The sequence below is a fragment of the Aquila chrysaetos genome, chromosome 12 (assembly GCF_900496995.4).
Source record: "Aquila chrysaetos chrysaetos chromosome 12, bAquChr1.4, whole genome shotgun sequence".
Lineage (NCBI taxonomy): Eukaryota > Metazoa > Chordata > Aves > Accipitriformes > Accipitridae > Aquila > Aquila chrysaetos.
In genome coordinates this window covers 37,140,738-37,160,807 of record NC_044015.1, presented here as the reverse complement: position 1 = coordinate 37,160,807, position 20,070 = coordinate 37,140,738, and the positions used below count along the sequence as shown (strand labels likewise).

Genomic DNA, 20,070 nt, shown 5'->3' with positions numbered 1-20,070 from the left:
GTTCTTACGGGGTTACAAGCTCGTTTTACTACACACCGCCATGAGAAACTGCCAAGTTCCCTCCTCTAAACATCTCCCGAGCCCAACCTTAGGGATAATTGTCTCCCCCATTAGTCTTCATTAAATTAAATGCGGGAGGAGGTTCTGAACAACCAGGGGCTCCGGTCTGAGCACGGCCCGTACTTGCTGGCACGACGAGTGCAGCCCGTGGAGTCGGATTTTCCACAGGGAGCGGTTCAGGGGAAGGTCGCGTGGGGCAGCGGAGCCCGGACGGCACACCGTGCATCATCCCCGGGGCGGGCTGGGGGCCAGATCCTGCACCGGTGGCTGCACAGCTCCGCTCCTGGCAGCCGGGCACTGCCAGGTCTTCATCTCGGACTCCGGCCACCCCGTTCTCGCATGTTCTGCTTCCCCGGCTGCCGTTCATTAAAAGTTAATGCCTGGCTCTCGGTCCGTGCTGAGGTAATGCCATTCATCTGCTGACAAGCCTTTATAACTTATTGATGCCAAAGCAGATGTGCCTCCGTGACCCATCGTCCTGCTCTCGGTCCCACCTCGCTCGGCTGGGCCAATTCCGGCGAGTCGCATTGGAGGAACGAGCGGGTGAACCGAACCACACGCAGGGTGCTTGGGAAGACCAGCGGGACGCTGTCCGTGGGGCGGGGGCTGCTCTGCGGGGGCTGCCTGCTTCACGGACCTCGTACCTGCACCACGACGGACAAACCCCAGCATCCGTCCCAGGTGCCAAGCTGGGAGCCCCGCTCTGCCCCCCCCTCGAGTTCCCCTCCCGGACCTCAGAGGAGCTTACCCAGCGCCAGGATCAGCTGCTCCTTCCAGCAACACCGTGAGTACTGCTCCCCCCCCTCACCGCCGGCGAGATCAGCCGTGCCCTGAGCAAACCAGGGACACGGTCTTGCACGCTTGGCTACGGTCCCCTCATCTCAAGCGGCTTCCCGATGCCTCTTGTAACCTGCCGAAGCCTCATTCACCTGCTGACTAGCCCATGTCTTATTGCTTCTGCCATTTTTCAAAATTGCCTTTGTTCTGCCTTTGTCCATCTCTCCCTGCGTTCATGCTTTGTCTCTGCTCACTCTTGGAGACAATGGGACTCCAGCTTCACTTAACTTCTCCTCTTCTACTGCCTGTCCTAATAGAGATGTCTTTGTTGAGAGGTAAAAGCATCTAGAGAGACTTTGGCTCTTTCCCATGTAGACCATCTTCACAGATTCCCACATCTACTGGAAGCATGCGAGGCGTTTCATTCCTCCACGCCCCCTCTCCACCACAGCCACTCTTGTACCACGCTTCCTTAGTGAAACCGCTCTGCTCCGGAACGTTAACACGGCAGCGGCTGGCTGCCCCGCAGGGTTTCCTCCTTAAGACGGTAATGACCCAAAGCTGGAAGGGTGAGGGGATGTCAATAGTCCAAGGGCCGTTGCCTAGAGCCGTTCAGCAGGGTCAGTGCGACATAGCAGAGAGCCAACAGCCGAGAAAGAAACACCTACCAGTCTCCACACAGCATGAGCGTATTCAAATATATTCCTAAATAACTGGTGCAAATTACAGATCTGAGCAGATTTAAAATCGATCAGCTGAATTAGGCATCCCTTGAGCAGGCAGAATTAACATGATTTAGATCAATGCAACACTTACTAGATTATTTCTCTTTCAAGCATTTTCTCCTAACTATTGAGGGATTTGTTAATTTAACTTTCAAGCCGATGCATCCCAATTTACTGGGTGCAACTGTTGATCTCAAATTTGACTAGTGAAAATCTGTTTTCTGAAAGCTGCAGAGTAGAGCTGTCTGATGGACTGGGACTGGAACACACAACTGGGGTGTTCATCCAGATGGTCAGAGAAGATCACAAAGCACAGACCAGTCGCTGACACAAGACACTGAAGTGAGATCAATTTCTTGGAAATTAGCTCTTCCACACCGTAAAAGAGCGCAGGCTGTCCTACTCCTTCCCATGTGCTGGAGGGTATCAGTGCAGAACTGCAAAACATTCTACATTTGGCTGGAGCTAATTTAGCTTTCATTTTACAAAAACCACACTAATCCCCCCATCTTAAAAAGAATACGCTTCCTGCTCAGTTAACTCTGTGTGGCAGGAAGAAATTCTTCCTTTGTATTTTTAGCAGCGTATACCAGCTACCAGGCACCAAAGTTTCACGCTACATTCTACACCACTTTCCCAAAATGGATAGGTCTCTTCATCCAGGATTGGGGGATAAAAGAACTGCGGTTCTATAGATCCAACAAAGCAATCTCACCGATTAAGTGCTTTGGGAACTAAGCGCAGGGCAGCACGACACATCCCAAAGCAGCCAGGAGTAAAACAAAGTGAAAGCCAGGCAGAATGAAAAAGGCTCATGTCTCAGGCTCCCCCCTTGAAGCTTTGTAAGTCTCTTCCACATACACTGCATTCAGAGGTACTCAAAGCAACCTCGGAAAATAGGTTTGAGTCTAGCTCTGTGCAAAAGCACACTGAGAGCAGAACCTGCGCAGAGGAATAATGACTGGCTTATGTTCTTTCTAGGCAACGGTGGAAGAGTGCAGGAGGATGCATTTGATGACTCTCTCTAACCCGAATCCAGAGGTGAGCCCCTAAAATGAAAGAGTTTCTTCATGCACAATTTAGTTTAAAAAAAATTTTTACTTTCAGTAACAATATAATTTATTTTTGAAAGTAAATTAATCCACCTTTCTTTAATTATGTGATGGTTCTGGCAAAGAGAAGCAGCAGGTACAGTTGGTGAAGTATTTTCATTTGAGCTGAATTTCACACAGTTCCATGCAGATACAGTGCCAGAAACTTCTTGAATGTGTCTGGCTGAAAGCCATATATTCCAGCGGGCTTCTGCAGAGAAAAAGACATGGATGCTCAGTTTGCAGTGAAGTGATTAATGCAGACAAACAACGGCTTTAAATACACTTGAATAAGACTTCAGACGTGGTAGCTTCCAAATTGTGCTCTCCCTCCCCAGATGGGTTTGTCTGTGGGTACTTCGACTGGTGTAAGTCTCAAACCGCATAAACCCTTTGCCCATCAAACCGAGACGCCCTCCCAGCGTAACCAGGGCTGACAGCACTGTGCTCTGTTTACTCTACAGCGAAGCTGACAGTTGCATGTAAGCAATTCCTTCATCAGAGCACGAGTTGATTTTAAACAAGCGTATTATGAGATGGTAGATTACAGATGGGTATATCTTTATGTAGGAGTTCGTATTAAGCTTGGCATGTGGCTTGCACGCTATGCGGTACATCAGCACTACAAATACTCCCTGTCAGTAACACCTGCTTGAGTAAGAACGAGGCCAGCGCCTCTGTCAGGTCCCTTCAGCTGGTTTAAAACCCGCACTGCAGCCTACGCCAGCTGCCAAAACTCCAACAGAGGTGAAAGGGTACTATTTCCAGGACCGTTTCCCAAGTTTTGCTTACCGTAACAACTCTCTTCTTGACTACTGAAATACACTGGGCTTTTTCATACAGATTCTGATCGGAGTCAATCCAGACTAGATTTTTTATGCCATCGCCAGAGACAAGGTCTGTTGTATTTAACTGGAACACCATGAACTGGAAGAGCTGGCCATCTGTGCCAACGCTTTGCACCACTATTGGCTGCTCCAAAACCTTGGGATCATTCTAGGAAAGAAGGTGGGGGGAAGCACATTTAAAAAGCCAGTTACCACAGAAATTGTATGAGTACTTGCTGATGCTGCATCTTCTGCTTGGTTTAAAGCCAAGATTTTAATAAATGTATTGTTACCTTGCCCAGAAAATTACTCTAGTCAAACAAGTTTTGAATGTAGATTTTGTATTTTAATTAGAATTTCTCCTTCAGCCAGCAATGAAGTATCAATTTACATACTGAGCTGTGGGATGGGTTGAGTTTTGCAGCTGAACCTACTCCCTTGTTCCTACCCATTACCACTCCAATGCGTGTTACATCACGAACACGCTCATTGCTGAGTGATGGTTTTCTGGATCAGCAGACATCGGTAACCATACCTGAAGGTTACAGTTAGACAGACCTCTGGACTGGGAAGCTCAGATTTGAAAACTACTCTAGCAGGCCACAGCAAGGGAATTTCATGACTCTTTCCACTAGCTGCAGCACTACAGAGACAACAAAGGCCTAGCAAGTCAGCAGCAGTCTCTGATACGTACCCCATACAGCACCTTAGCCTTTGCCAGCGCATTGCCAAAAGCAAACATCAGCATTTTAGCACGAAGTTGTTCTGGTCTGAACCTCTTAGGACGAATGTTGGCCGATTCCAGGAAGAACAGAGTGTGAGGATGAGAGTACGGATAACCATCTCGAAAACCTAAATGGCAGATAATCATGTCAGAAATCGCTCAGTAAGAAACTACACAGCCAACGTTTTCTCCCGTATCTTCAGGAATTGTTAAAGTAATGTGCCAGGATTTAAGTTCTCCACAGTCCTGCTTAGGCCACAATATACTCGCCACAGGTCTGGAGTGCTTGCACTGCACACCCTGTGCCCGGCTCCTCTGTCCCCTCATTCCCATACACTCCCTACCACAGCCGTCTCACGGAAGGGCAAGGACTCCAGGTTAACCTGAACACTTCGTCTGACAGAAAATTATTAATGGCTAGATTTACCTGTACTGTTGAGCTCTTGGTACACATTCACTTCCTGAAGATCAATTGTAGGAGAGATGGGATAGAAGGTCTCCAGAACATGTTCTTCAGTGGCCAGTATCTCCTCCTTGGAGGCTACTGGTGGTATTGGGGCCACAGAGTTCATAAGTATTCCATTCAGGCCACGGACCTGAAGGAGAATGGATTCTGGGGAGGGAAATCAGGCTACATTCAAACATTGCTGAAGTAAGATTAGGGAAAGACGTATGTTTCCTTTTGGGCAGCAGCATTCTAGCAAGTCATTGTTCTGCAAGGTTCACTCCCCCTCACCTCCAAACTCATCGTAAATAGTAGCTCAGCATTAGGTTCTTCTTCTAAAATACCAACCTTTATTGCTGGTGTTAGTTTCTTAACTAAACATACTTCGAAAAACAACAGCACAGACTTTGGACGCAAAAAAATAATCAATCAGTTCTAAGACAGTGGTTCTCTTCTCCCGCCATCTTGTCGATATTGTCTAATACCCTAACAATCTCCTCAGGGCAAGTAACCTGCCATCATCCAAGGCTGCCCATGCTTACAGCACTATTTAAAACTGAAAGAATTACTTGGTTCCAGAAAATGTTTCATTTTCTCCAAGTCCTCAGCCTTAAAGCTAGCAGCTTTATTACCCCCTTATATTTTATTACCCTCTTATATTAATGAGAAGAGCTAAATGCTTCCACCATAGCAGCAACTAACCTCTTTCCCACGTAGCTGCTATCTTGTAGTTTCTAGCCAACATTCTTTTAGTCAGAGAAGGATACTTCACAGACATTAACCGACATAAATGTATCAAGTCTTCAAACAGTACTGGGCTTTAGAATGAGAAAAAAAAATAAGTTATGTAAAAAAATGTGATCATAACGGCAGGCAGATGCTTCTCGGACATGAATACTGTAGCATTACTGTATGTAAAACATATAACAGCTTAACACTTCTCAACAGTTAACACAGATTTCGGATTAATATACCCCATACCAATCTTGTTCCTAGTTGGCAGAGGTAATGCTTACCATTAGTTATTTAAAAAAATTGACATTCTGCATCAGCTGGAAGTAGATGTCAAGCTGAAACACAGGCCTTGGCCTGAAAGAAGCTTTGAGTATGTGTTTACATCGGTACTACTATCAGTATTCAGAATTGGGGGTTTTTTGTTTGGTTGTTGTTGCTGTTTGTTTTACAAGTTGACAACCTGATACAAAGGGTCAAACGGTTTTGCACAGTAAGTGAATCTCTCAACAGCAGATCTACGGATGGATTTTCCTTGTAGTGTTAAAAACTCTGGTTCTTAAGTTACCTGCTTGATGACCGGCTTACGCCAAAGCCATAACCACGCAGCAGAAAGATCCTTCCCAAGGACTTACCAATAATGTTCTCTCTTGGGAATAGCTTCTGTCGTGTCCCAGAGCCGCGCGTGTGAGATCACACGCTTTACCCTCTCCTCGTAGTCCTCGAGCTGGTGAGCCGGGTCATCAACGATGCTCAGCACCGACGGAGGCAAACCTTCCACCAGCTTCGTCTTGGTGAGCCACTGCGCTTGCCGAACTCCTTGAAACACAAACCAAGAAAATACATATTACCGAGACCGCCGGGCGGGCTGGCGACGGGGCCGACCGCGCAGTTCGCTCACGAGGCGGGGCAGGCTCTTCACCGTCTGGGGGGGATTTTTTTTTTTGCACTATGTGAGGAGAAACCTCGGCTGGCGGTGAAGGGCGAGTGCTTGAACATGCTGCGTGGCCCGGGGCAGGGCTGGGGGGGGGGAACAGAGAGGGGGGTGGCCGGGGCCGAGGAGGGCCGGGAGGGCCGAAGGCAGGGCCGGGAGGGCCGAAGGAAGGCAGGGCCGGGAGGGCCGGTACCTTCCAGCATGCGGACGCCTTGGTGGCAGATGTAGCAGCCGCGCTCCTTGTACAGCGGCATCTCCTCGTAGCGCGGCCCCGGCGAGTGCCTGGGGTCGTGCCAGCCGCGGTCCCAGGGCGGGAAGCTGGGCCGGGCCAGGCCGGGCATGAAGTGCTGCCGCCCGGCGTACGTGATGGTGTCGAGCTCCACCTGCTCCCGCACCGGCCGCCGCTCCACCAGCCGGGCCAGCTCCTCCGGCGGCGGCCCGCGGGTGGTCCAGGGCGTACGGGGCAGCGGCCCGCGGTGACGAGGCGGCGCGGCGCGGGTGAGGATGCCGCGGGTGAGGATGCCGCGGACCCGCGCCGCCGCCCGCCTCAGCGCCATCGGCTGCCCCGCCGCCGCCGCCATCCTCCCTCCTCCTCCGTCTCTTCAACGCCCGCCCGCCGCCATCTTGGCGCGCGCAGCACGGCGGGAGCGCGGCGGGCGTGCTCCCGCCCCCCACTACCACCACCATTCTCCTCTCCCGGGTGACTGACGGCAGCGGCAGCCAATAGCGGACAGGGGCCCCGCGGTAAGGGAGGGTCGGCAAAGTGCCTGGCGGTGGCAGCGGCGGCAGCGGCGGCAGCGGGGCGGGGCGGCGGGTAGGTGCCATGTTGGTAAGTCAGGAGGCGGGCGGGAAAAGGCGCCTCCTCTCTCTGCGGGGCGGGGGCGGCAGTTGAGAGACGGGCCCTTGGCGGGCGGGGGCTGCCGGGGCCTGCAGACCCGCTGTGTGGGGCCGGGGTCCTGTGGGGCCGGGGCCGCTCTGCCCGTGGGGCGGTGTGCCCAAGCCCCCGGGCAACGCAGAGTAAGTGCTCGAAACTCTATCAAATGTGGCCAGCCCCGAGCCTGGGGACTCCGGGCTCCAGCCGCGGCCTGGTCGGGGTGCCCCTCTTCGTAGCCCGTGGAGGAGCTGTGGGTGCTGAGGGCCCCCCCGAGCTGCTCAGGGGGCACGGAAGCGGTGGCCGCTGTGGAAAGCAGGACCACTTGCCTTCTGGTTCTCTCTTCTTCCCCCTTAACGTTAGAATAAGCATATTTGTGTTTCAGGGTGAAGGTCAGGTAATTAATTCACCTTGAAAATGAAGCTGCTCTAAGTGCTAAGTGTTCTCTTCCTCAGCCTCGTCACCCGTGGCTTTATAATTTCCTCTGGACCTTCTCTCGTTTAAATGATACAGATACAAATGTATTGGGAACAATGTTAAACCAGGCATTGTGTAAAAATAGCAGAGTCCCTGAGAGGTCTGCATCGTGATTTCGGTTTGAGGAGCATTGGGTAGGTACAGCTCTCTCTGAAGCGAGGGTAGCAGTAAGGGATAAAAATCACACTGCCAGTGCTTCTTGCCCTTTCCTACATGTCTGCATTTAGAGCCAGACTCAAATCTGCTCATAACCAAAGCGTTCGTTTGCTTGCCTGTGACTTCACCATGGTTGCCTCTAGTCTCTTGGCCCTAAACCGCACTTTCAGTTCACTGCCCTCCCCCCATTTTAAAGCTGTGCTCTGGCAGGCCACATCTTGGTGGTTGGGGTTCATTACCCGTTCTTACAGACCGAGCTGCAGATTTTTAAGATGTTTCTGCTCCGGGTGACCAAGCCACTCTTTTGTAGGAAATCACCACGGCAGAACGAGCAGGAGTAAGGGTGTGCCTGCTGCTGCTGGAGGTTGCTTTGGCTGGGAAGCAGAGCCTGAGGTTGGGCTGGAATTTGCTGTGCAGCTCTGGGCCGGTGGCTGTGATGTCTGGCGTTCCCGCACCAGATAAGGCAGAGGCAGCGAGCACTTGAGCGAAAACGGAGCGTTGCAGGCACCAGATCGGCTCGCGGGTTTTCGGTTTTCTGAGTCCCCGAGACACACATGCAAGATGCTCGAGAGAGATTTTCTGAGTCCTTCTCCAAATAATGCTCTGCTGATGAGCACGTGCCCCTCTTCATCGTGCTGTTTTTGATGCAGGGCTTGTGTTTTGCAGACAATGAGTGGAAATGAGCACGACTGGCTGGCTCTCAAACCCCAGGAACCTTCCCCATCCCAGTGCTGTGGCAGCGGCTGCAAACCCTGCATCTATGATGTGTATGAGAAGGAGCTTGCACAATGGGAGAGGGCCAAAGCAAAGCAAGACAAAAGCCTCCTCATGGAAAAGAAGGAGCAGGTCAATTTATCTTCATCGCATCCTAGAGCCTGTGCTTTGATCGTACTTGTTAGTGTGTGGGGTTGTGGTGATGGGCGAGGGATGCAGCAATAGATTAAAGCAGTGCCTTAAGAGAAGGCTGTAAACGCAATTCCCCAAACTCTGCCTTCACAGCCACCCTCCCCCTTGCCCGCTCTCTCCCTGCTGTAATGGGATTTTCCAAGTGTCGAGTTCGCCCTGGTGTCGCATTACAGCTCTGGGTCTGCAGTTTCTCCTTGCCGGGGTACCCCAGCCAGCCAGAGGCAGCCTCTCTGGAAAGTGGGAATGGGTGAAAGGTACAAAGAATCACAATTTTCTCTGACACTTTCCTCAGAGAAGCTCCATTTTCCTGACCTGTTTTTTAGACTCTCATTTTGAGGATGAAAAAAGCTGCATTGTGTGCAGTGGAGTAGTTGTCTTCAGAGCATAATTTTAAGCTTGTCAGTGCCCTTTTACATAAGATTAACTATGCTGGGTCAAGCAAAAATGATCAGCGTTAAAACGGCTAGCAGTATTTCCTATTCGCAGTGGTCATCGGTAGGTTTCAAAGTTGCCCCCAAAGCAGCGCTCAGCTCTTTTAGCAGTGTTATTTCTGTCTGTTTCCAGACTTGAGAAAATTATTGCAGTGAGTCGTAATAGGATGACCTTGCAGTAAGGTGTAAAAAATGTAATTTGAAAAGGGGGGTTGGGGGGTTGGGGAATGCAAGATCCCAAAGTGCGTGCCACAGAACATGATAATGAATCAGCAGAGAGCTGAAATTTGCGCTGGGCCCCAGCATTTAATACACGTTCTTCTGGAGTCCTGAGTATCTCTGGCACTAAATGAGCACACACGTTTGCTTCCAAAGAAAAATGAAATAATAAAAGACACCATCTAACCAAGTAATTATTTATTGTTGTTCTTGCAGAGCAATAATTCAGAACTGAATCCAGATACATTTACTGCATTCAACATAAGCTCGGTGGAGCAGCTAACAGAGGACACCTACCAGTACAAATTTGAATTACCGGGAAATAGCAGTCTGCGGTTGAGTTTAGGACAACATATCGTGTTAAGGTATTGTTCTCTGTGCTAGTTAAACAGTCTGCATTATGTAACCGAATACGTAGGTTTTTGTCAATAGACAAAGGCTTCATACCGGGCAAATCATAATTTCTATACCTCCACAATGGCACAGATGAAAGAACTTGTGAGCTTGCGAGCTCTCCTAATTATATGCTAAAAGCCATTCCAAAGCCGTATTTTTCTTCAGCATTATCCTTGTGTCGGTGGGTCAGAAAGAACTAGGTGTGATTAAGAAAATCCATTTGCAGAAAGAAAGACTCAAAGAATGGATGTTACAACAGATGATTTACTCCAGCATGTTGGAATGACGACAATGAGCTGCACTTACCCCAGAGCTCGGTATTTTAGGCCCTGTGTCTTGGGGTAACTCAGCACCTGGGGTGTAACCCCCCAGTGTCCAGGCATTCCTGACTGATTTCTAGCAAAACAACCCTCCTGTGTAGTTTATTGCTTGCCAGAAAGGGGCCACTTGGGAAAAGTTTATGTCTTTCTCAGCCATCTGTGGTGATCATTGCCAGATAGAAAAAGTCATGTTATGATACCATTGATCTGTATCTGTTGACGTTATTTGTACGTTAACAGCTGATGTATACAGCTGGCTGGCTGCTGAAAGTACATGCTTCTCCCTTCAGCCATCTCTCGTAATGCAGCAGAGGAAAAGGTTCGGTCCCTTCAATCAATTACCGCAGTCAGTAGTAAAGAGCAGGGTGGATATATTCTATGGAAAGAGAAGACTTAGAGGAAAATACAGTGTATATTGATAAGACCTCAGGTCAAGGCTGTGCCCTAGCTTTCATTATTTAGTTACCAGATGCTGTCCGAACTCAGAAAGGAAGGTAGACCCCAGCCCAAAAGGGATAGCAGACTTAACCATGAAAGCATTTTCTCTCCCCTTTGCCGGTCTTACACGTTTGGCCGTTTCTCACAAAACGGCTCAAACATCCTTCCAGGGATGTGGCCAAAAGCTGAATGTGTGGTACAGCTGGGGCCACCACTGGGAAAACAAAAGGTGCGTTTAGCCATTATGTTCCCCCTGGATTTTTACCTCGGGAAGGGAAATGTTTTGCATCTGTCCACAGGCTGGGCCGCTGGGAAGAGGACCTGCTGCCTCCCTCGTCTCCCCAGGGAACTGCAGAAGTTTGGTAATACCAGTCAATGACCCAAGTCACAGTGGGTTCCTATATTTCTCTCCTCAGAGGAGTGGTGAATGGTTTGGAGGTCCAGCGAGCCTATACTCCGATTAGCCGAGGGAATGCAGAAGGCTACTTTGAAGTTTTAATGAAAGTAAGTAAGCCCGTACAATATGGATTAGAATCTAAGGTGCTGGGGACTGTTTTCTTTAGGAACCAAGCATGCTGTCAGCACTTCAAGTGAAACTCTCTCAAATCCCTCATGGACTGTTTCTGTGTTGTTTTGAAGCAGTTGAGCTTTGCTGATAAAAATTGCAGGTTTTCCCACAAAACCGAAAGCAGAGGAAGGTGGCACGCAGACAAGTGCTTTGCAGCATAAGCCCTCTTAAGCGCTTGGGAGAGCCTCTCAGGAGCCCTGTGGTCACCAGTGTGGAAAGACGTGCCCATTCCACTTCCCCGATTTCATTTTGCCTTTTCAATCTGTCTTTGAAATTACACCCAGTTGTCAGCCCGGTTGAACCACTGATTTTGGGAAGTCTTTACCCAGCCATTACCCTCCCCGCTGTATTTTGCTTTAAGAACACTCCTTAGAAAAATTTTTCATTTTGTTTACAAATGTGGACAGACAGTAGGTGGCTGTTTCTGGTTTGCAGGCAGGACTCTGGAGCTGCCTGCAGTCTGAGAGGGTCCCCGTGGCCCACAGGCACAGGCTGCACCTATCGGGGTGGATGGGGTGGCAGAGCCCCATTTTGGACGAGTGTCCTGGCCCTTCTGGAGCCCACCACAAAATGCTGGTTGAGTTCAAAAGGATTTTTTAGGAGAACTTGGCTGGAAATTTGTCTGAATAAAGTCTGCAGGGCCCTCATAAAAGATTACTTTGTGTGGAGGATATCAAATTGAAGAATATTTTTCCGATACTGCATTTGAATGTCACTAGTGATTCCTCAGGGCAGACACAGACTTCAGTATAGGTGTGAAATTCAGAGTGCTGGGTACCCCAAGTGGCTTGCAGAGAATGACCACTTGTCCTCTGCCTGTCTTCCAGGATTTCACATTTTTGGGGTTTATTATGCATTATACGTTCAAACACAAACCCTGTTCTTTACAAAAGTGTACAGCTTCTATAGGACACCTGTGGGAGGGTCATTTCACCATTCTTGTGGCAATTGGTGTGTAGTAGGGGAGAGAAGTGTTGCATTTGAGTTGCATTAATAGGATACGTTCACAGGATGACTGTGAAATTTCATGTATACTTGCTTATTACTCACAGGTTTTGCATTTCAATAATAATAGTAATGATTGTAATGATACCTTTCCTTTATATAGAGCCTTTCATCCCAAAGGGAGCTATAGTTATTCTCTGGCAGTGACAAAAGAGGTTGGTAACACCCAGTGTAAAGCAGCCATTTTTATAACTCACTCTGTAGGTTGTGGTATATTTCACACTATTCAGGCAATTTTGGAAAGTACTATATTATTATTATTACTATGCAATCCAAGCACTGTTCAAACCCTTCTGTCTCCTGTTACTATAGCATTGCATTTGTGATACTACAGTTAAGAGTGAGGGAGTTGCCATTTACAGAGTATAACCCTCTTTTTGAGTGATTTTATAATGTTAGGGTTTCTCCCCATGTAAAACTGGGTGTAGAAGTTTTCCCCCAGGAGACAATTATTTTTTTCTTTTTATTTAGAAAAATACATTTTAAACCCATGCAATCACTTCTCACTTCAATTTTTGGAAATAATTTTTGGTGAAGGAAGGATTGGTTTAGTTTCTATTACCCTGGTCCATTGGGAATAGGCAGCAAATGGGGCTGACTTTTGTGCTCTTGCCTTGGGTTTCTGTATGTATTTGAAGAAGGTAGGTATAAAATACTGCACCTTTGATGGAACTGCACACTCTTTGCCTGAGACTTAGTACCTGCCCAGAGCCCTCCGAACGTAAAATGTTTCTGACAGTAACTCAAAGCCTGGATGTGTGTGTATGTTATACATTCACCTTTTGAATGTAACAACTGGTGCTAATAGTTCTTAATACTTCAGGTATCTTGCTCCAGTGAGGTTGTTAGGAGGGGAGGAGCATCTGTGTTCTTTATTAGCTAACACTGCAAGCACAAGCACATGCTCTCTCACTCACTTTTTCTTTGTGGTTCACCAATTTTGTTTGCCTGCAGTGCAGCTTGGTGGCCAGCCAAGGCACTGGGGTGTGGAGCTGGGCTTCTGTCCAATGCGCATGCAGAAAATACCCCAAAATATGCTTCCTTCATATGTGCTGGAGTCTTCGAAGACTTATATCACATCTCATCTTTTTGACCTCTGGTTGTGTTGCTCCTCGTCAGGCTTATCAGCGGCACTGGTCTGTGCGAGACCAGTTGTCTGCCGCAGCTGTTGGGCTTGCCTGCTCTTGCTGTTTGGACCAGCCCTTGTTCTCGGACCAGCCCTTGTTCTCCAGCCAGATCCCATACGCTGTGGCCGTTCTTCTGTGCACGTCTGTTCTCATTAACCATAAAGTGGTCATACATATAGGACATACATATAGCACATAGCAACAAGACTGCTTGGATGAGCCCTTCATTTTCCAGCCTCTCTTTGCTTCTCTGTTTCTACCAACCCTTTCTCATCAGTCATGAGTGAGGTTAGCATTCCTGCAGGCAAAAGCCTAGATAATATGGTTTGTGCCTGGTAGAAAGTAAGGCAGTTTTTTGCTAATGTTTTTCTTCTATGAGGCCCACATTAGCATATTTTTTTGAAAATGTGAAGGCATCCCTTAGCATCCAGATGATCTGTTCTGAAAACAAGAGTTTTATAAATGAGAAACATGACTTCGGGTCACTAATTGTATCAACACAGCATCTGAGAGACTGAAATAAAGCAAGAGCAATGCAGTGTTTATATAACTATCAGTACGCAGAGGGCATTTCCAGACCCCATACCCTGAGACTTGGAGAACACTTGAAGGCTTGGACTGTGCTTTGCATTCAAGACACTCTTCTCTGTGTGCTTTGTAAGCAAGAACTCTGATAAGCTTTTTCCAGTTTTGGAAATTCAGACTGCATGAGAGTGGGTTGTGTTTACATTATAGTCAAGCTGGAATGGATCCAATATGATTTAATTTAAATGTCTTTGTTTTGGGTATAACTTTGAGTTATTTTTCAAACAGAATGATCTTTCTTTCTTTTTAAACGCATGAAATGGTTTTTTGTCCCCTTCTTGTTTAAATGTAGATAACTTTATAATTGACTTTAAGCTGGGAAACTTTCCAACAGAGTATAATTATTCTTTTCTTTTGTGCAATGTTTTTTATTAGTGCTATGAAGCTGGGCTAATGTCGCAATACATAAAAACGTGGAAAAAAGGAGACATGGTCTTTTGGCGTGGGCCATTTGGAGGGTTCCCATATCAACCTAATAAGGTTAGTTCCCTAAGAGACATAGGATGTTTCAGCTTGTGGCAGCTAGCTTTGTTTAACACTCTAAAGGGAAGACATCAATTTGATTACTGTTTTCATTATTATTTTAGGGACTTCCTGGGTTACTGTGCAGTGCTGCAGCATTAGCAGTCAATTGGAGAAAGTACACCTTACTGAACTGCAGAATATTTAAGAAGGAAGAGGAGAGGGAGGTGGACAGGAGATTGTGGAAAATACTAGCAAGGCGCTCTGTTCATCACTTGCATTAGAAGTTCCTGATGTGTTTAACAAAGGGAACTTACTTTGCACCAGCAATGAGTGTGGATCAGTTTTTGCCTTGTTTGAACGACATTGCTGTTTTGTTACTGAGCACGAGTGAAGGGGAGGTGTTGAACTGTTTCTCTTGGGTATTCCCTGAACTGTAGCAGCTCCGGTGAGGTGTCACATCACCCAACCACTCTGCAAATGTTGATCCCACCTGCTGATACCAGGCTTGCTGCAAAGAAAGGCAGATCCAGTTTCAGGAGAAGGCTTCTCACACATACTGATTTGGTTACTTAATTCTGACCTTTCAAATGAGGAGCAAAATTGAAACACTCGTCGTTAAGATCCCAAGGCCTTGGTTTTTTCTTCTTCTTTTTCCCCATCAAAAATAAGGCTGTAAAATCCCAGTGGCTGAGCTCCATGCAGAGCAATTGTGTTCTGCCTCCTGAAATACTCTCCCTGCTGTTTCAGGCTACTGTTCCCTTCTCTTCTTAAAAGCTTCCAGATAATCATTTGGGACAGAACATGGCAGTCATGCCTAGAAGTGGCTGCGTTCAGGGGCTGTCTGGGTGATCCATATACATGCAGTTTGCAAAGCACCTGAGCAATCTTTGAAACAACTTGCTGTAGAAGAACTGTTTATTATTTAGGAATGATAACAAAGGTCTCAAATACTAGTTTCATAGTCAAATTTTCTTTTATCTCTGTTTGCTGCCAATAGAGTAGGATTCAGATTCAGGCAGATCAGATCCATTCACAATAAACTGCCCAGACAAAACGGGAGCGCAAGCAGCCTCTGAGGGCTTAATAGGGGCTTAAGTCCCAGTTCTGGCATTCCTGCACTAGCTGGCAGCTGGGGAAAGCGCTGGGAACCTTCTGTCCTCCTACGCACAGCACCTTACTGCCTGAACATCCCAATCACTAGTAGAGTGAATGTGCTGCCTTGCAGGTGGGAAGCACTATGTGCTGCTGGTAGCTCTTTGAGAAAAGTGAGATAATGCACCAGGAGGGTAAGGTGGATCAGGATGGAGAAGAAACCATTTCCTCCAGAGAACATTCAGGATTGCACTTTGCAGCATCCAAGAAAAACACAGGGAACATTTCCACTGGGAAAACAACACACAGTGGGTCAGCAAAGTGTACTGCAGAATTGAAACTGAAATATAAATTAATTGAAATCAAGGCTAAAGTTAGGATAAATTATTATCTTCGGGTAAAATCCGGTTTCGTTAGATTTGATATATAAACCTGGAAGTGCTATCTGTAATCCTTTGCAGAAAAATACATTCTGAGATTTGAATTTACCAGTTTATGACCTTCTGGTATATTGTCTATCAAGGGACCCTTTACCAGTGTGGCAGCAAGGAGGGACTGACCATGAGCACATCTGTTTCCAGTCACCACAGCTCATTCAAAATTCTCTGGTTTGTTGTTAGCATGGAGAACTCCTCATGCTGGCGTCTGGTACCGGCCTTGCACCAATGCTTCCCATCCTCCAGTCCATAACGGATGATGAAGAGGATGAAACTTTTGTAACTCTTGTTGGCTGCTTCCGTACCTTTGACAAAATTTATCTTAAACCTCTTCTCCAGGATCTGGCTCGATACTGGAACGTCAGAATATTTTACGTCCTAAGCCAGGTAAATAAATGGTTATGAAGCATGTTCGCGTGAGGGTTCTGTGTTCGTGTGAGGGTTCTCTGTGCTGGATGAGCCTCTGCCTCCTCTGCTTTTCCATGAGTATGATCTTAATTCTTTCCCAGTCATTGAGGCTATTTTGTGATCCAGTAGCTGCTGTTCTTAAATCTGCTACATATTCTCACACTGCTACCATTCCGGAGAATTTCGGGGAAGCAACCGTCACTGCTTGTCCCTCTTTACCTCCTTCGTAGCTGTTTGGTTGGGATGGACCCACTGATCCATAGTCACTGTTGATTATTCCCCTACACTTCAGACGGTTGTTGCTGCACCTAAACATTTGTGCAAAGAAAACTTGCCTTTGAGAGACTCACAGCAAATAAACTCTTTCTTCTTTCCTAATACCAGTGCCTTAATCTGTCCTTATCCTCCATTCATTGCTCGTGGCTAAAGCTCTCTTCTTCTAGTATGTTAGCACCAACTTCCCAGCAATTATTTTTCCCAGCTGACCCATTTTTAAAGTTCTTAAAGTTGTTTCCCTCTCTGTAAAATTATTTTTTCTGCCAAATCCATGGGATGAGGGCATACCTCTCAGTGGTCTTACATTTTGAGCAGTCTTTTTCATTTCCATTTGGTCCCAAAGTTGCCTGTGTTCTGCACGGATTTGGTGGTTAAAAATTATTTCCCTCAGAAATGAGGATTCATTGCAGGGAGGATATAGAAAGAATTATTTATGTTAAGGGAATGAATCCCATTGCATTTTTAGTTTCTCAGATGAATCATTTTTTGTATCTCTCATAGTGGATCTGCCTCATACGTTATGTTCCACATATGGCCTCGGCAAGTTGAGATTGGGTATAGGGAAAAGTACTTGTGACTTAGGCACCCCCTCAGCTGCTCTATAGGAGTGTAACTGGTAATTGTCTCTGGTGACATAGCTTAAATACCCTTTTTAGGACGGTGCTGTCTCAAGAGCATGAGGAGGTCTTGAAATTCAATCAGTGAAGGGCAAGAAACGTACCTGACCTCTGTCAACACTGTCTGCCCCATGTGTAGATCTCTCCCTTTCTTCTCTCTTCTTAGCAGGTTTGTTGTAGTCCAGCACTGACTCGTGCATCCTCACTCTTAGGATTATATATCTGTCTGTCTCAGTATTTCACTCTGCTGCCTGTCAGCACCACATCTGAGCACCTTCTGCTTCTAATTAATAGCAGTAGGGGAGTCCCCACTGGATCTAACACCATGGGATGTAACATTTCTCATGGTGTTTGGAACAGTGCTGGCTTCTTTCAGTTTTGGTCAAGGGAGGTGGGCCTGAAAGAGACTTGGGAACGGGAGAGGCAATAGAGAGGAACAGACTTGGGATTTAGCACTTGGGAATAGAAAAGGCACGGTGGGAAGTGGTTCTCAAAGGAGAAGGTTCTGCTGCATTTATTAGTGATAGTTACGCTTTGGTTTTGTTCAGTCTGCTCTGAGTGAGTAGCTAGGTCTCTCGTGACGGAGGAAGATTTGGTCTGGGCTTTGGAAGAGGAACGTAGCTCTTGAGATGGGTCAGTTCTACCCAGATGGAGTCACAAGGGTGACAAACGTCCTGTGCAGTACTTGGAGGGGAAGAGGGGGATTCGGCTGTAAGCAATCAATTGTCCTTTTTAACATGGCACACTGCAAACCTTTTGTCTTTTCAGGAAACTTCACTGGAAAAACTTCCTTGGAGCTATCAGGAAAACACGTACACTGGTCGTCTCAATGAAGACTTGATGAAGACAGTAATAAATTCCTGTCGAAGAAGGCCATTTGTATTGATCTGTGGCTCTTCTGCATTCAATGAAGATATGAGAAGATACTTGAAAGCTGCAGGAATCGAAGAAAATTCCTGTTTTGTCTTTTAGCAGGATATTCCTGACCTAAGGAACTTTAGGACAGGCCTTGGACGTCCTTGTTTCTCTGCAGACGTTGCTCAAATTCAGTCATCTCAATCAACTGAGTTCCTTGTGCATGTACTTTCATAGGCCTTTGGATCAAATATTTGTCTCCAGTATGATTCTCACTCTTGAGTGTTTTAAGGAGCAGGTGCCATTCCAGAGTGGCTGCTATGTGGTGTGCCACCCACACCTCGCGGAACAGCGTGGTAATTTTAATGGAAGTCTTCAAGTGCAATTTTAAGAGAGAGATCAGCTAGGGGTACTAAAAAGCATCCAAGTATGCAGCTCTGCTGTCATATGAAGACCAGTGATTTGCTTTGCAATCCCTGTTAGTCTGCAGTGGTATTGTGCCCTGTTGGGAGAGACTTAGTCCTTAGGGAGAAGACTGCCTGGCCAAGGGAGCAGCAGAGCACTGGCCCGGCACTCTGGAGTCCATGGAGTTCACTTTGGTTGTGTCATTATCTTGCTGGGTGATGCCAGGCAAGTCCCTTCAACCTCTCTGCGCCTCAGTTGCCCCGTTATACACTAATACAGAGAAGGCAGCGCTGATCTTCTCCGAAAAGAGCCTTTCCAATCATATACAGAAAAACTATACATAAGGATGGAATTATACATGATGCCCAGTGAGGTCTTAGGCAGGCTGTCCTCCTGCCCTAGCACAGCCTGCATTATCTACCCTGGTCCTTAACCCTTGTAATGCTGCCTGGGGAGAGAAAGAGCATGTCCTAAAACTGAGAGAAGGCATCCGGGTTGTAGCTGCTATCTGTTGAGGAGGACGGTTGTTTGCTTTCCATGTCCCCTAAGTGTTGTGTAATAGCCGTGGTTCATTAAATTGAACCTCTTTTCAGATAAACAGCTGCTGCTTTTTGTCAAAGGACTCTCTCAGGTGCCCAGGGGCATGCCCTAAGCATACAAGAACACCACCTGAGGGGTGAAAGCTTCACGGGGCTTTGCTGGGGTGCTCTCCCCTGGGGCAGGAGGCAGAGCCAAGGGCCTGCCCCGGGGGCTGGCAGCCCTGCAGCTGCGCTGGTACGGCACCCAGCCAGGGCACCCCAGCCCCTTCCTCCTCTTTCAGTCCATGACGCTGCTGCCTTTCCGCTGAGATATCTGCTGTCCACTCTTTTACCTTCTTAGACCACTGTGTTTACTAACCACAGCTGGAAATAGAGCCTTTCTGCACACCCTTGTGTTTTTCTGTTCATTCCCAGTTCATCCTGTGTTGGGGTTTCCCAGGCTGTGACAGATGATGTTGCATTATTATTCATGCCTTATTTTTTACCTATATCAAATAGTACACCTTACACAAAGGAGATGCCGTTAAAGAGTTACTCAAAATAAGCAGTGTGCACTAAAATGGTGGCTCTGATTCATATGTTGGGAGGAAGCGTAGGTTCCCCTCGCATCACTGAGATTTATCTCCAGCTAACTAAATGCCTGAAATTAATCTTGTGTAACTGCAGCTTTTATGTTAACTTCCTCAGAGCAAAGGCTGACAAGAAAGCCATCTTTGTAACCCAAAATAGGGTTCTGGCTTTTAACGCAGAGAGATCCAGGGAAGTTGTCCATGGTAGGTCCAAGGCAAGCTCTCGACTCCCATCCAAATTCTGCTTCAGCTGCCATAAGCTACTGTGTAGTGGAGGTGTTTCTGCACAGCATGGGGCGGATAAAATAAGGAGTTGCTTTCACCGGTTGCTCTCCCTACTCGGGCCTTAGCTGGGAACACGGAGCAAATATTTTTCTCAAATATTACGTACTCTGAAAACCTTACTTACATACCTCTTGCTTTAAATATTCTGCCTTTCTAAGATTTTGCTAAAAATCCACCCAACCTTTTTACAAAGGCCTGAAGTAAAACTTCACGCTCGCTTCGTAAAAGCGACGACTTTCTGCGTGAAAGCTGGGACTGTTCCTTTAAACGCAACCCCAATATGTCTGGGTATTTCAGCACATATGGGC

The 20,070-nt window shown here is 47.2% G+C and overlaps 2 protein-coding genes across 9 annotated transcripts; one reads left to right on the top strand and one right to left on the bottom strand.

Annotated features, from left to right (window-relative positions):
• Nucleotides 1–2,552: 2,552 nt before the first annotated feature.
• On the top strand, nucleotides 2,553–19,996 carry LOC115349453 (NADH-cytochrome b5 reductase-like). 8 transcript variants are annotated; one of them, XM_041127834.1, is made up of 8 exons: nucleotides 7,348–7,797; nucleotides 8,130–8,277; nucleotides 8,486–8,665; nucleotides 9,592–9,740; nucleotides 10,946–11,033; nucleotides 14,190–14,294; nucleotides 15,992–16,195; nucleotides 17,878–19,996. In XM_041127834.1, the coding sequence occupies exons 3-8, from the start codon at nucleotides 8,489–8,491 to the stop codon at nucleotides 18,079–18,081; spliced, it is 927 nt and encodes a 308-aa protein (XP_040983768.1). In that variant the 5' UTR covers nucleotides 7,348–7,797; nucleotides 8,130–8,277; nucleotides 8,486–8,488; the 3' UTR covers nucleotides 18,082–19,996. The 8 variants fall into 8 exon arrangements, with proteins under 8 accessions (XP_029889651.1, XP_029889650.1, XP_029889645.1 ...); XM_041127833.1 differs by having other exon boundaries at nucleotides 8,130–8,342; XM_030033791.2 differs by lacking the exons at nucleotides 7,348–7,797; nucleotides 8,130–8,277 and adding an exon at nucleotides 2,553–2,603.
• Nucleotides 2,641–6,929, bottom strand: MRPL37 (mitochondrial ribosomal protein L37). Its single transcript, XM_030033781.2, has 7 exons — nucleotides 6,509–6,929; nucleotides 6,017–6,200; nucleotides 5,352–5,467; nucleotides 4,632–4,817; nucleotides 4,175–4,332; nucleotides 3,446–3,649; nucleotides 2,641–2,864 (listed from the first exon to the last, which is right to left on the bottom strand). Exons 1-7 carry the CDS (start codon nucleotides 6,894–6,896, stop codon nucleotides 2,787–2,789), a joined length of 1,314 nt encoding a protein of 437 aa, XP_029889641.1. The 5' UTR covers nucleotides 6,897–6,929; the 3' UTR covers nucleotides 2,641–2,786.
• Nucleotides 19,997–20,070: the final 74 nt, after the last annotated feature.